General features: G+C 38.8%; 1 protein-coding gene across 16 annotated transcripts in view; it reads right to left on the bottom strand.

The window, feature by feature from the left end:
• mbnl1 (muscleblind-like splicing regulator 1) overlaps nt 1–16,214 on the bottom strand; it is a 46,476-nt gene that overhangs the window by 4,808 nt on the left and 25,454 nt on the right. For 6 of the 16 annotated variants that reach the window (XM_028020005.1, XM_028020007.1, XM_028020004.1 and 3 more), the window contains 8 exons: nt 7,505–7,675; nt 6,702–6,926; nt 5,040–5,279; nt 3,977–4,030; nt 2,723–2,876; nt 1,530–1,565; nt 698–789; nt 304–348 (listed from right to left, as the gene is read on the bottom strand). In XM_028020005.1, coding sequence (XP_027875806.1) covers nt 304–348; nt 698–789; nt 1,530–1,565; nt 2,723–2,876; nt 3,977–4,030; nt 5,040–5,279; nt 6,702–6,926; nt 7,505–7,675 — 1,017 coding nt within the window. The remainder of the gene's footprint in view (nt 1–303; nt 349–697; nt 790–1,529; nt 1,566–2,722; nt 2,877–3,976; nt 4,031–5,039; nt 5,280–6,701; nt 6,927–7,504; nt 7,676–16,214) is intronic. The other 10 variants (XM_028020010.1, XM_028020012.1, XM_028020015.1 and 7 more) reach the window with 10 other exon arrangements.

Raw genomic sequence — 16,214 nt, forward strand, 5'->3', positions numbered from 1 at the left:
TTTATTCAGTATAAATCACCTTTAGCAAAACTTCAATCAGAATGTTGCAACTTTGCAATACTGCTTTTTAACTAAAAAAAAAAAAAGGGATAGATAGTCCAGCGTTTAAACACAAAGATAATGGTACAGCTTTGCTTTATGTGCTGGAAGCGGCTGCAAAAAAAATAACAAAAAACAAAAGTAAGCCAAGCACCAGAGGGGCACAGACAGTGACTGTTGCACAAGCTGTGCAAAAAGGCTCTCAAAAATGTAGAAAAACAAAAATTAAACAGATGAAAAAAAAGAGAACTACCTCATACATACCAATTGCATGTATTCGTTGGTAGTCAACTTTGATAAGGAAGAGTCCTCAAAGGTGGAAAGGACAAAAATCAAGGTTACAATGAGGACACAGAGTAAATACACATCAGATACTTTAAGGAAAAAAAAAATATTATGCTTATAGTTAACTAATATAGCCAAAAGAAACGCTTTGTCATAATGTGTTAAGACATTAAATATGGCATGTTGGACAAGTGTAGGCCAACAAGAGGGAGTACTGCTTTCTACCCAACCCACCGATTAAAAGACACAAGCATTCCAACTCTATCAATGTGCACAGATAGATAGATAGATAGATAGATAGATAGATAGATAGATAGATAGATAGATAGATAGATAGATAGATAGATAGATAGATAGTGGTAGAGGTGCAAACCTGATTGGTGGAGGCAGTTGCGAAGGGAACGCTTGTGGCAGATGTGGTGGCTGCAGACACAGTGGCTGGAGTACCACCGTGCATCATGGGAACTTTTTTTTTTTGGAGGGAAAATCATGTAAGCATAAATACACAGAGGAGCAGAGGAGCCACATACAAACCAGGCAAATAAAAAGAAGGAAAATGTGAGCGGGGGTAAAGGGTAGTAGGGCTGGGCCCAAGTGGGATTCGATTTAACTAGTTCCCCTGACTTCTCTCTGCCAAGACTTGAATGCATATTTGAGTATATTGTTACAATTGAAGTGTTTCAATTGTGCTTGATTTTCTTGGCCCACATAACTTTAAAAGTTCACTTAAAATTTATTGTTGCATGATGCTTAATAATATAGTAACTACAGCAGAGGAGATGAAGGGGCCAGTTATAATTGAACTCCCTTAGTATTCTTTAGGTATAAAAAGTGGGTCAATCAAGTTAGAACGGCCAAAAAAGGTTCTTAACAAGCAGGAAGTCGACTGTTCAAGCAGTTTATGAGCACACAGGGGAACTGTGTAACAAAGCATAGGTCAGTTTAACCACTACTGAATTCAGCTGATAAACAAAATTCTGTTTCACACCATTCGTTTTTCATTCTGTGGACTTATGTTTCAGGTCTGAACTCGCGTCTTTACTCAGCTAAAACAGCGACTCTCGGGTCACCAAAATCAACATTGAGCTCTAATTCTAACAAATAATTTTTATTGGACAATTTGATTTTGATGACCAGTGACTCAAAGACACCAGGTTACAGAAAAGGAAAAAAAAACAACTGAAGAAGGAAAAGCTGGAACCTACCAATGCTGGCTGCAGGTGTCATGCACAATATTGAGCCTGCCCATCATGCAGTGCAACAGGAAGTGGATTGGGTAGGGAAGAGAAATCAAAACAGCCCATCACAAGATTCGTTAGAGGGAAGGGAGAGATAACGTGGGAGAAAAAGTTAATATTTCTCAAACACAGACATCAGTGACTGGAGAAGGTGCAGAGGTGACTGAGACTTTTGTCTGCAGGGTAGTGTAAGAGTTTGTAATTTGCTAAGCATAACAGGAGGAGAATCATTATAATCATTGAACATCAAATACACATTCCAGCATTGAGCCCAAAGCAAAGTCCCAGAATCATGGTTTGACCCCATCCCATGGACTATTACACAGTTTGATATCTTTTATGGTAGTTAATTTTGTATTTAGTTAAAATTGTTACACTAAATTCTACAGATAGATATTCACAGTTTAATTAAAGTAATTAGTCAGAAGAAAGAGATTAAAATCCCATCTTAATTCATAGGGGCCATGAAGTGCCATACAAAACATAGAACATGTGTTTAGGCCCTTCCTCTTGAACTACAATACAAGACACATGCAGTGACTTGCACAAATTTAAATTTCTATTGATCTTTAAGACATTCTGTCACATTACAACAATATATATATTGCAAGGCTTAGCTTGCATTTGTATTCCCCTCAGCATGTTACAGCCATCTTTCGTGACAGAGATGGTGCGTTTAGGGAAAGGTTCTCCAACTCCAGTGCTTGACAGCCACTGTCCTGCAACCTTTAGATTTCTATTTTACCACCAAATTTGAAGATTTCATCAAACCTTAATCAAATTTTTATTTATATAATGTGCTGAAAGCCTTGCATTAGTTTTTTGTCCCACTTAATTAATCATTACACCCCATACGCAAATATATATATATATATATATATACCGTACATATTGCTGAGGTATATCGTTCTAAGGTGACAAAATGTGAAAAAAATTCAAGTGCTACAAAAACTTTTACAATGCATGAATCTATGTTGGTTCAAAGTGGAAGTTGTTGTTTACTCAGTTCTGTAAATTCCTCCTGTCTGATGAAATAGCTGAACTGTTTATGACCAAACTGAGCTGTGTTGCAATCTATCACCCTGCCAAACCCCAGCCAAGCAAAGAAGCCAGGTTAGACTGATCCACCATCCACTGGCTGATTGCTTCGGGAGCCATACCTGATGGGAGGAAAGCAGCTTGCTGCTGAAACTGCATGCTGGCCAGGGCTTGTTGGTACTGAAGCATGCCAGTGTTAAACATGGCTGTGGCCCCGTTGGCCTTCTCCAGAGCCGCCCGCTTTGGGAGGGGAGCCATGACACTAGGGGTGATGCCCTGCCCATCCACATGGAGGGAGGACAGTGAAAAGGAAAATAAAAAAAAGAGGCAGAGATAGACAGAAAGAGAGGTGTGTGGAATTTAGAGAAGGTATGTTAGAAAGAGGCAAAGACAGGGAAGAAAACAAGAAAAAAACGTTAGAGAACATCAGAGAAACAGAGCCACAACGTCTTTGTGTGTACAACAATTACAATATCATATCATCAGTAGCAAGCAAGCAGCAGTCTGACACAAATACTACACAAGCAGGAGCATGATGCCTACTGGAGTTATGAGCTGACAGGCATTTATATATTAATAAAAAAGGATTTATTATTATCTTTACACACATAAGGCTGACTGATAAAGCAAGCATTAACCATTAAAACAATGAGGCTGCTAACGAGGTGGAACAGGTAGTAAGCACAGAGAAAGGGAAGCTGCACTGCTAGCTCCATGATAAACTGTGTAAGCCATGTTTAAGTGATGGTTCACTCTCAGAAAAAAAAAATCTATCAAAAATGGTTTAAAGCCAAGAAAAAAATAAATAATTGCAAGGCGTAACACTCTACACGTCTTGGCATTAGGCCATTCTTGACTTCTGATGTTTAGTGTCAAGATCAAGATTTGAGTGAACTATCATTTGTTACAACTAACCTGTTAATATGGGATCACTCCTGTTTGGTTAGCCTAACCCCCACCCAGATCCATTACCCATGCACTAGCAACACAGACATGCACACATTTGATTGACACTAACATTTAGACACAAGACTGAAGCCATGCCACTTTAATAGAAGCTCTACTTCCCTCGCCCTCGCTAACTTTTGTTAGATGGGCTGCAGGCGATGAAATGACTGTGACTCTTTATCACAATCTGCAACAGTGAATTTGTGTTTTTGCAAATTTGACACAAACCGTTTGAGCTCTAATGGGCCACAGTCATTGTATCACAAGCAGCAGTTATAGAGTAACAAGAAGAAGAACACACATTGCACTGAGACGAACATTGTAAAACAAAAAAAAAAAACAACAAAAAGCTAAGTATCTTTGGTTAGAACACTGCTGCACAACAAAGCCACATGCATGCCAAGCTAAAAGGTGAAAGGTCATAGTACCAGGTCAAAGGTTGCGTCGAGGGGTCGCTTCAGTGATTTGACAGCCGACTGAGTCTTAATTAGCAGGCAGCGAGCACATGATGGCAATGGGCCAATGGGGTTCAAGCGCATTAACATAAACCAGCAAGCAGAGGTGCATCATGGGGGCAGCAGTGCAGTTTGGGTATAGGTGAGAAAAAACAAAAATAAAAAAACAAATCATTGGAATGCAATATACAAAGGGGATAACAGGGCTAAGGCATGCACAGTGTGGACATTAGTTCTACTACTCAACAGTTAAATCATCATCAGAGAGATGATAACTACCGGACTACAGTGGTTATTTTCACACAGGAATAAATGAAAACAGAAAATTATTCAACCATCATTTGAAAAGAGCCTCAGCAAATAAACAGCAAAATGTACAGAGGTGTAATTCACATTTCTCCGTTTCACTGTGCACGTCATGATCAAGTTGACATTATACTGATTCACCCCCATGTTCTCTGTATTGCTGTACCACTAAAATCATGTAGAGATAAACAGGACGTGTGGCTGCGCTACTATTCACCGAACCGTTACAGCAGGAAAAGACAGAAGGCACAATGAGTCGTTTCAAATAATATCAAGAGGAAGAGAAGTTGTAGGTAGGAACAACAGAAACAATGGAGTCATAAAGAAGGCCAGGCAGAGAGAGACAGACAGAAAAGGAACTGGACTCTCTGCTCATGGTCTGAGATGAGATGAACAAGGAACGAAACAAACGGTTTGACAAATGAGGAAGAAAAAAAAAAACGCTTGACAGGACAGTACACTGTTGTCTTATCCTTCTTCATGTCATCCAGCACAGAGCAGATTTTACCCACACCAACATGCAGACCTTTTAATATTTGACCTGGCAAAAGCAGAACTGAAAATGTTACACAACAACCAATTAGGAAGGCGAGACACGTTCAAACATGAAGGTGATTAACTTTGCAGGTACTGTATCGTAACACAGCTAGACTTGTTGGAAATATAAAACTTCTCTCACTGTCTTGTCTGGATTTGAATGAGTGCAGCCTTACTAAAAGAGAACGCTCACCATGGCCGCGGCAGCCGTGGCCTGGTTCACCTGATGCTGGGTGGCCTTAATTTTGGCCTGCAGGTGGGCCGGGGGGTGAAAGTACTTGCACTTTTCCCTGGTGCACCGACCCTTGATGTAGTCCATGCACACAGTGACGGTGTTGTCATTGGTGTCGATCATGGTGCTGTCTGCAGGGTGAGCGAAGCGGCACTCGCCCTCCCCCCGAGCACAGTTTCCCCTCTGGTACTCCCGACACACCTAAATGAGTCAGAAGGAGAATAATTAAATAGTATCCACATCAAAATCAAAACAAATATGTACGACATGATCTAAATGCTTCTCTTTGAATCAACAACACCTACTGCAACTAAAAGTATCTAGCATATTGATTATTAAAGTTATAATGATGTAAATTATTACATGTATTTACTGTTGCTTTGATATTGATTTGTAGCTATAAAAAAATCTGTAATAAATAGTACTTTTAAATTGTGTATTGCGCAGGATAGACACACCTTTTTCTCCTTAATAATGGATTCTAATAATCAGTTTGAGAATTATACCGTACATGGTATAAAATATTTATTTAAAATATTTCTATTTGGTTAAATGTGTAAATAAATAATTTTATTTGTTAATAAAAATGTTAAATATTATTGTGAACCCATTTAGTAGTTGGAACACTTAGTGGTATGTAGTAGTGTTCAGCTAAAGAAAATTACTTACATTTGTTGTATTATATTTTTAAAGGTTTTTGGTCTTAAAACTGCATTTTTGGGCAAGTTTATTACATTTAAAATCTACCAATTTTTAATGTTGTTTTGCTTTGTTATATTACTGATGGTTACACTTGCTTAAAGCAGAGGTTAAGTAAGATTTTAGGCATACAAAGGAGGTTTTAAGTAAATGTTGTCTTTAAAAAAGTTAAACAAGTGGGGAGGAGACCTTGTATAAGCAGCATGCTTTGTGGTTTAATGCAGTTTGTTACTAAAGGTAAACATTTTTCCAGTATGAACAAATACCATATTCACAGTTTAATCTCCAGAAGCTTCATAAGTTTACCTTTGATACAGTAGAGGGCAGCACTTTCTTTAAAATAAGAGCTAAAACCTTCTTTTAGCACCTAACCTGAATTAAATTGAAATGTCGCTGTGCATGCTTCTTCTTCTGACTAATATATGAACAAGATTGAGAGGTATACATTTGTTAAATCTGCAAGTGCAATAGTGAAGATTTTTAAACCGTCGTAATAACAGATTATAGAGTATTTTCTGTGTTTTTTATTTGTAGTCAGTTCTTTGCTGATGTTATGCAGTTACTGGTAGCCTAGAAACTGTTGGTGCTTTCTGCACAATCAAAAGCAATTTCCACACAAATCAGAATTCCTTCCAGTGATTTCTGTTATGAAAAACCTGAAGACAGCAGCAGCAGAGACATGAAGGACAACTTCTCCTGTCACTTGGGCCTTCGTGTAGAAAAAGTCAGATTTTTTGTGTTTTTATCTTCTATTAAACCTGTGATGTTCACATTTACCCATTACATAAAGTCTGAGTTAGTAAGACATGATTAAAGTTAACGTCTAACTGGGATTCAGTAGATTGCCTTTGAAAAAAAGCATTTTCCCTTGAAAACAAAAATGCTGAGAAATAAATAGGTTGCACCTATTGTTTTGTCTGTTACCTCAAGCCTGTCTGTTCTCAGCAGTTTCTGGGCTGCAGCAGCAGCAGCATTGGGAACTTGGCTGACGGTGGGGCTGGAGGCCATAAGCACGGGGGTGCTGGGCAGGATCTCCGGAGGCATCAGGCTCGGAGACACAGGGCTCAGGTAGGGATTAAAGGCTGCAGCGGCAGCAGCTGCTGCTGCGCTGGCGTTGGTTGCCAGGCCTGGTGTCACTGAAAACATGGGCTGGAACAGGAACAAAACAAAATATAAAAAACTCTGATTGTGAGAATGGATAAAATGTTTGCATTCACAAGCCTTCTGTCTGAGAAAACATATAAACTCGTGACAAAAAAAGCTGAAGAGAGATGAAGTTACGTGGAATGCCTTATGAAAGAGGTTTATACCTTAAAAACACAAACTTCAGCTTCCCACGTCATTGTTTAATTGACAATGTTTGAGATTTGATGTGAAAGACCAAGACAAACTAGCCAACAATAAATGGAAGTAAATGATCCATGGTTTTAGCATTTTGTAAAAATGTTTTTAAAAAACCCATTAAATATGAAAAGTTCAACATTCATTTGTTGTTTTTAGCATCCTTAAAACTGATACCCCTAAATAAAATTCAGTGTTATCTTCATTGGCTTCTGTTTTTGGCTTCAGAAGCCAACAATGTTGTGTCGCAGTGTTGCTGAATACAAATGCCATCTTTTTGGAATTTCATTTGTAAAAAATAATGACAATTGCATTTTCTTTTACTTCCACTACAGCATTATTGTGTAGTCGCTTTTTTGTATTTCATACTCATGTTATCCTCTTACCATAGGGGGTAGCTGGGTGCCGGGCATCATAGCATTGGCAAGCTGCATCTGCTGGGCCAGCATGGCCATATTCTTCTGCTGAATCAGATTGTTCCTGCCATTGATCTCCAGCTGGGTCTTTAGATGGGGAGGAGGATGCAGGTACTTGCAGTTCTCCCTGGAACAACGGCCCTGAGACGAAAAAAACAAAAACAGAAGTGTCAACATTCAGTATTACTCATGAGTGATGCAGGTATGGTCGAATGAACTGCATCGACAACAAGTGCAAAGTTCCTAAGGAAGTGACAAAGATACGAAATAAAAATATGGGGAAAAAATAAATTTGCTAATGAGTCACAGCTGTATTTGGATGTATTTAAGCACAGCAGACGTTTTATCCAAAATGATAATAATAAATATAATAAACATGTATCTGCTGTAACTATCAGCAGATCTTTCTGAACCCACAACACCCCATATTTTATGCAAACATGACGAAACCAATATATTTCTAGTTCTGCTGCATTTATCATTAGTAAAAAAAAAAAGAAAAGAAAAAGACATTACACAATTTCAAACAAATTACATCTGGTCAGTGACAGACGGTTGCATTCAAGTTGGGCTCAGTCTGTCACTAATTGCTAACAGCTTGCTATTTCTGTCGGTCTCAGCTGGGACATGTGAGCATGTGTGCAACAGCCTCAAGGGGTCATGACTGATATACAGTGCTGTTTTTCTCCAGACATCTAGTTTAGGCACACAACATGTCTAAGTGACACCAAAAATACTCATGTGCTCATATGACCCGTCTATATTATCCCAGGAGTCATGCAGAGGTCAACGCATCAAAGCTTCTGGCTAATTATTTAGGACAGGGATCACATTCTGCTTTCTGTAGCAAATATCATTCTATACTTTCAGTTTCTAGAATTGCCCAACCAGAAGTCCCAAGGATGCATACATATTTATGTTTTTGTGCACTCAAGAGCTCATTCTTTTGGAAGTAATGCTCGTATGACCAGTGTCCGATATGCACGAAAACACACACTCACAACCAAGTCCAAAATGTATTAAAGGCGTGTGTTTACTTTCAGGCCAGTGGCAGGGCTTATCTAACAGTGGCACCTATCTCTTGCTGACAGAGCTGGGATTTATCTCTACACGTTGATGTGACTATATCCCACTCTTCAGTCTTCTTTTACTTTCACTGACACTGGAGCACCAGACAGGTGTGGAGGCGGGAGGATAAACAAGAATCACTGTTGAAGCAAAACAGGGTGGCCGTAAAACGGTTAAGGTGTTTTTAAGGTGTTTTACTTTTTTCTGTTTGCTTAAAGCTGCCGTCTCTGGCTCTTCCTGGATTTCCTTTTAAGGATATTGCGGCATGTGCAGCTAATGGCAGGCTGACACCAATTAAGAATTCATGGACTTGGATTTATGGACCTCTATATACAGTCCCTGTGATCGTCTGCACTATTTGGATTATAAATTACAGCTTGATGTGGGCTGTTTCCTGATAAAATCTTCGAGGAAGTGGAAAATGATGGCACCTGTCACGTACCATTCTAGCGCAAAATCTGGTTCAAAAACTGTTTACATTCTGGAGCTCTAAATAAGTGCCAAAAATGTCAGACTAATGTAGAAAGCAGACCACATAAAAAGAAAAAAATGTGCTTGATGCTTTAATATTTAGACAGCCTGCCCTCCTCCTGCACTAAATAAAAAATGTGCCTGTAGAACTAAAACTAGCTGTAGGGAAATGTACAGCCAACAATTTAACTCATAGGTAACTTCCCATGTTGCAAGAACGAAAGAAAATGAAAGAAATGTAAGAAAATGAAAAAAAGTACTGATAAATACGGACATAAAGTTTTTGTGCAAAAGTATCCGCACTGTTCAAACTATTTAAAATGTTGTCATGTCACAGCCACATACTTTGATGTACTATAGACAAATGTTCTGTGTGTGGTAGATAAACACAGAGTAATGCAGAACTGTGAAAAGGAAATACTTTAAAATATTCACAAGTAAAAATATTGTAGCATGGTTTGTTTACCCTCCTGTGTCAGTACTTTGAAGAACCACCTTTTTCTACATACATAGCTGCAAGTCTTTTTGTGTTTGCCTCCACACCTACAGAGAGAAATGTATTCAAATTTTTTCTTGCAAAACAGTTTCAGCTTTGTTGGATTGGATTGGGGAGCACTTGCGAAAACCAGTTTTGAAATCTTTTTCACAATTAACCCTGGACTTGTTAACACATGAATATGCTTTGATCTACTGTAGCTGTGGTTATACCCTAAGGACTGGTATTCTGCTGGAAGGTCCAGGTCTCAAGTGTTTTTCAGTCTTCAACAGATTTTTTTTCAGGGTTGCCCTGAATTTACCTTAATTCACCTTCCCTATAAAATCTGACCACCTTTGCTGTCCCTGTTTGAGAAAAGCATCGCCACGGCATGATAATGCCACCACCACGTTTCACCCTCGTGCGGTGTTTACCTTTACACAGTGTTTTACGTGTTTGTGGTGTCCATACATGGACGAACAGAACACCTTATAGTTTTCTTTCAACAGTGGCTCTCGTCTCACCACTCTTCCATGAAGGGTTGATTTGTAGAGTGCATGACCAATTCTTGTCCTGTCAACAGATTCTGAGTGGTGGATCTCAGGAGTTTCTCCGCTTCACTGCCTCTCTGAATAACGCCCACCTGCTCAGACAGTTTGCTTAGGCAACCTTATCTTGGTGGTTTTCCAGCTATGGCATACTTTTCTAATTTTCTGATCCTGGAATGAACATTGTTTATGAAAGACATCCGAATCTTAGGATATTGTTTTGTAACATAACCCTGCTTTAAACCCCTTAAGCACAACTATTTATCTGCCTACTGTTTTCTTCAATCTTCATTTTGTTCACTAGTTTTCATTAATAAAACTTCAGGACAACTGTATTCACACTGAGACATTATAATTATGTAGCTTCAGAAGTCAGTGGGTGCACTGGCTACATATGAAATACACACACACACACACACACATATATATATATATAGTTATGCATTGCTTCATATGCAATGCATAACTGTTTTTTGAAAGTCAATTTCTATCCACTTTCATTAGTGGATAGAAACTAATCCACTAGTTAGTGGATTAGTTTCCACTAACTAATCCACTTTCATTAGGTCTATCATACCAATAAAAATATTGAAGTTTGTGGTTTTAACATGACAAAATATTCAATTGTTTAAGTTGCATTAATAATTTGACAAGGCATTGTATGAATCTAAACATGAGCATGCATTTATTTGTATTTATATATTGAACAAAGACCAGTGATATGCTCTTGTATTTTCATGAAACAAGAAAACGCCTAATTTAATTTGAAATACCCAGCTTTTTTTTTTAAGAGTAATATGAAATATTTTTATTATTCCATAACAGTCCTTTCGGTGCTCGAGTAAATGTAATTTTATAACAAGCTACATGCTGAGATGTGCAGGTCTGTGGCAGAAGATCTGTGCATGAGCATGAAAAAGGAGGGAAAAAAAAAGAGTTGAAAGCAGGTAGTCCAAAGCATAAAAATGATAGGCAGAGATGGGTGGAAAGTGTGGGTGTGATTTCAGTGTGGTGTGTGTGGAGGGGGTTGATGCGGTGGGGGCTGGAAAGACATAAAAGATCATGTTGCTCTCACCCCACATGACCTCGACTGCTGACTGCCAGGGTTGGCAACTAGAGCAGCGTATGTGAATGAGTAAAACAACAAAAAAAACCTAAGTAACCAGACCTGATCTAGTCGAGATGTTCAAAGAAAATGCCTGCTACCAGAACGGGTAGCCATTTTGAATAAGTAAGTCTGGGCCCAGAATAGGAAATGCCAGTCTGACTGTGACGAGAATGAGAGAAAGCGGGAGTCACGGCAACCCTGTGAGCTGGCGTGAGGCTGCGTCAGGGAAATCTTAGAAGTTGCAGAAGAACGAGTGATTAAAAAAGAGGGGACTGTCAAGCGCAGGAAAGTGATGCGGACTGAGACGAAAGGAAGACGCTGCCGTGTTTGTGTGTGTTATGGTGACATCAGCGGCCTTGAGGAGTAGCTACAGATGGTGTCCACAGCAACGGAGCAGCCTGCCTGATCACTGGCAGACAGAGACAGTCAGAGAAGAAATCACTACTCGCCTTGCAGCCATAATTAGTTCAAATGCATCTGTGTGTCTGTACACCAGCCCAATTTGTTCCATGTCCACGCCAGTAATTAAAAAGGTCACTCTCAATGAAAACAAATGATAGAGGTGTCATCTTCAATATTTCTATGCACCGACTGAATCCACTATGAGATGCAAAACCGAAAAGAGAATATTATCTTGTGATGCTGATGCAATTTAAATGTAATCATGCAAATGAAATGTTTGAAATGTGTAGCGCAGCCAGACTTAAAGCCTGGGGGTGCTTTGAGGAAATTGGTGGCAATAATGGGGATGTAAAGAGTGAATAATATGATCCATACTCAATGTTTATGCTTACAATGACGTGCTTTCCGAATGATTCACAAGCATTGTGAGCTGATTCCCAGGAGTGAATTCAGGTTGTGAGCAGAGAAAATATAAATATTCATCTGTTAGTCAAAAAAAAATAAAGCAAACATGCACGAGTAGCTAACATTTTCCTAAGATCATGGAAGACCTCTTTCTTCTTCGGGTTCACTCCAGGTCATGTTTTTGTGTTATCTGTGGAAGTCTGAGCTTCTCCTGTTGAGATCAGACCAGCCGATATCCACACAGGCCAAACTGGGAACAATAATCCCACCGGCTACTGGGCTGACTGTTTGATGATAAGTTGTAAAAACACGTCCCGCCCTGATCGTGCTCCCTTCTAACTCGCTGTCTCTCACCCACAGACACACACCCTGGTTTTGTAAGTATGTGGGAATTAAACAAACAGTGAAGCAATGTGTAAAGAATGCAGGGTGTGGCTGAATCCCATTCTTTTTAGGAGGAGATGAAGCATGCAGCGAAATTTATAAAATATACATGCTCGAATAAAATGCCATATAAGATAAATGCAATAAACCTTAAGTGCTGACTTGAAATCTATAATTAGTGTTTAAATGATGATGAATAATCTGAATGGAGCTCCTATATATGGAAGGCATTTTTCAGATTTCCATTTCCCTGGTATAAGCCTCTGAGTGTTCGGAGTATCAACAGGTTATGGTCATTATTGTGAAATCCCTATTTTCAGATTTACACTGTTGAAATCCATGTTCTTCACCCACATTGTACACAGCAAATTAATCCAGCAAAATGTCTAATGTCAAGAATTACTGGTTAGTTTTGAGGCAAATCTAAACTAGTTGTGGGTTGCTATGACCATCTTGTGGTACAAGTTTAACAGTATGGTCATGTTTACACAAAACATTAAACCAAAACTGTTTAACATAATCTTATTGCTCTCGGTTAAAATAGAAAACTGTTTTATTGCTAACTCTCTGAGATATTGTAGTTATAACAGTATTCATGTATTGCTACTTTGATGCAAACTCAAGTAAACATGTAGTATATTATCCCTTTTTATTGTTCTTTTTTTAAGAGTATTGCAAATACAGAGAGCTCATATTTCCTTTACCTCTGCAACTACCAATTTTCTTTCAGCCAGTTGACTGGTAGTGTGCAGCAGCAGATGGGAGCGAGAAATATTCGGTCAGTTTATTGCTTTCCCAATTGTTTTTCCTGCAGTTTAGAGGCTCTAAACTCTCAAAGATTTGGAGCCGATGAAAGGGTTATAAACCTTTTTAGACGATGTAAAAAGGTTTCCAAAGACTGTTTAGAGATTAAACTCAGTTTAGAGTTTCTAAACTTTGCTAAGTTTAGAAACTTAAGAAAGTCTCTAAACAGCAGGAATGGTCTAATGTAAAATTTATTGCAATTTTGGAAATAAATTTACTTTTCCATTCGATGAAGAAAACAAATTAGACACTGAATGATGGAAATATTATCTAATATTTCAGCTACCAATTTTTTTGTCTTAATTCCAGCTTTGTCTAATCCATTAATATTTTATATTTATGCAGAAAGTGAAATGGTTTTTGACTTATTTATGTAAGCTTTTATACTTTCAAAACCATCTACTTCAAAATAAATCGTTCAAAAACCTTTACACAAACAGCTGCCAAGGTCATTAAGTGAATCTACCTCATGTATCTCATCTTCGCTGCATCAATGTTGTGTTATGATGGTATTCGGCTGCTGCTGGGATGTAAAGCTACACTGTTCTGCGGCCTGCGTTCCACCGTCTTCTGTCCAAACATACACAAAGATGAAAGCCCTACTCTTCACACACACACGTTGAAAGAAGTTTTGTCCTGCCGGAGAGTGGCGGAGACTCAAAGGAACCGGCCCAGCGGTTGGTCTCTTTGTCTCCCGTGCACGTATGAATATAAATATATCAAATCAATCTGCATGCTGTTTGTGCAGATCCCCATGTAACCTAGAACTGGTTGAATGAGCAGAACATTTCTAAAAAGTCATCTTTCTTATCAAATTAAATAAAGTTTAGAACATTTTAAATTTCTGTGCAAAACTCTGTAATTCTTTATTGGACAGCGAGCACACATCTGTACCCTTGTGATTACTTCCCTGTTGGGTTGCGACGCACACACACTGATCCATGTTGGCGTTCTGTGGTCAGGGAGTTGATGTCACTGCATGTGCTGGGGCTTGTGGCATTATGGAGATGCGAGGGCGTGTTAATCTATGATAATAGTTCAAATATGTCCACGGTGGCGCATTGTCGCTATCACTTATACAACACCAGAGTTAAAAGGATGGTGTACTTATCTGAAAAAGGACCACACATACTGCAGTAAGGTTAACCAAACACATTTTAAAGTGTTTAGTATACATAGTAAAAGAAAAAAAAAAAAAAACCTAGGTGAATTATTATGTGATGCAAACTGCAAATCGAGGACAAATGCAAATGTGTTACAGCAGTAACCACATAGATATGCAGAGCAATGAGTTATTCGCACTTGAAAGTGTGTTGGTTCTCAGAAATGCTCCAGGTCAGATGTCATGTACACTGGAGCCCTGGGTCCAAACTTAGACCTCTCTGTTTTTCTGCTGATATGCTCCCCCTTCTCCTCCCCATGTGTTACCTCTTTCTACACCAAAACACTTTCATGTGACTCCTTTTACACGTCCTCCTCTCTACACACTGTTGATTTCTGTGCCACTTTTCCTCCTCTGAATGCTAACAAGGTTAGTTTCTTACTTTTCACCATGTGCAAATCCAGTGCAATAACGCAGGTATTGATCTGAGCAAGCAGCGTTTCATAAAACCCCCCAAAAAACTCCAATGCTTAATATGCGAGTATGAGAAGCGAGTCCAGGAAGGTCCATTTAATCGTCTCTGAGCTCCGCTTCCCAGTGGGAGTTAAATGGAAGAGTCACTGTGCAGAAATCCTATACAGTTCTGGCAGTGGCCAAGAGTCAACGATGACTCTGTTGTCGCTGAAATGACAGAGCTATATTCTTCTTCAGGACAGACTTGTATCTGAATGGACTAAAGCAAAATGGGAGCAGCATATGACAGCATTCCAGCTTAAAACTCTTCCTCTTCTTGCTTCCAGGGTGGCCCCTCTTCCCCCCTCCGCCATTGTCAACAAAAGGCTCCTTTCTCCTCGTACCTCCGTGACACCAAGACTCATGACTAATTTAGTTTGCAGCAATAACAGATTTAATCTGGTATGCATTATGCTAATCTCATCTCACAGACTTTAATCCTATCCACAACTCTAATCCCACTGTCAACTGGTCTAATCCTGTTTCTGTGTGCGCTTATCTCCGTTGGGTTTGGCAGCGAAACAAGGAGGATGCCTCCAAATTCTTTCCCGTGCTTTAGTGTCATATTCCTTCATAATAAAATTCCTTTGAAATTTATGATGATTTTGCAATGATTCACCGTGATTTTTTCACAGAAACTAAACTCTGTAGACCGGACTCTACATTATGTAAATGTAAAGAAAAGATGGCAAAACAAAATAAACTGAATTCCACTAAAGATATATATATAGTGGCTTTATTTAAGTACATATTCATGTTAATAAATATCACTGAGAATATCACTTATTTAGAAATGAGGTTCAAAATGTGAAGCTCATGTATTGTAAAGGTTTTTGTATGTTATGTCCTACACAATCATAGGGAAAATACTGACTTGATGGTTGTCCAGCAGACATTGAACCCAGAAGGTCAGTAAGATACAGAAGGTCACCGCTAAGGAAGTTGGCCGTGTCCAGAGTGCTGTATCCAGACATTTTTACTTGAAAGTTTGGTGGAAGGAAACATTGTGGTATTAAAATCTCTATTATCAACAGGGAAAACAATCAGATTCACAGGATACAGGCAACAACTGAAGGATTAATGTTTTAATGACTCCTGGAACAGAGAGTCGGGAGCTTTTCAGATTCAAATAATTAAATAGTCAGAGTCTGGAGGAAGGGTTAGGTAACATCAGCTGAATGACTAAAATGAATTAACCTTTAATATCCATTCTGTGTTATAGAAACTGACATCTTCAGTGAGAAATAAACACGGCTGGATTTAATGAGGGTCACACAAAACAAATCACATATTAGATGTTAAATCTAATTGTTAAATGTCCATTTTGAGTACTGTTTCAACTCAAAATGGACATGTTGACTGGCAACAATAAAAAGCCTGAGGATTGATTCAGTCATGTT

The sequence above is a fragment of the Xiphophorus couchianus genome, chromosome 6 (assembly GCF_001444195.1).
Source record: "Xiphophorus couchianus chromosome 6, X_couchianus-1.0, whole genome shotgun sequence".
Taxonomy (NCBI): domain Eukaryota; kingdom Metazoa; phylum Chordata; class Actinopteri; order Cyprinodontiformes; family Poeciliidae; genus Xiphophorus; species Xiphophorus couchianus.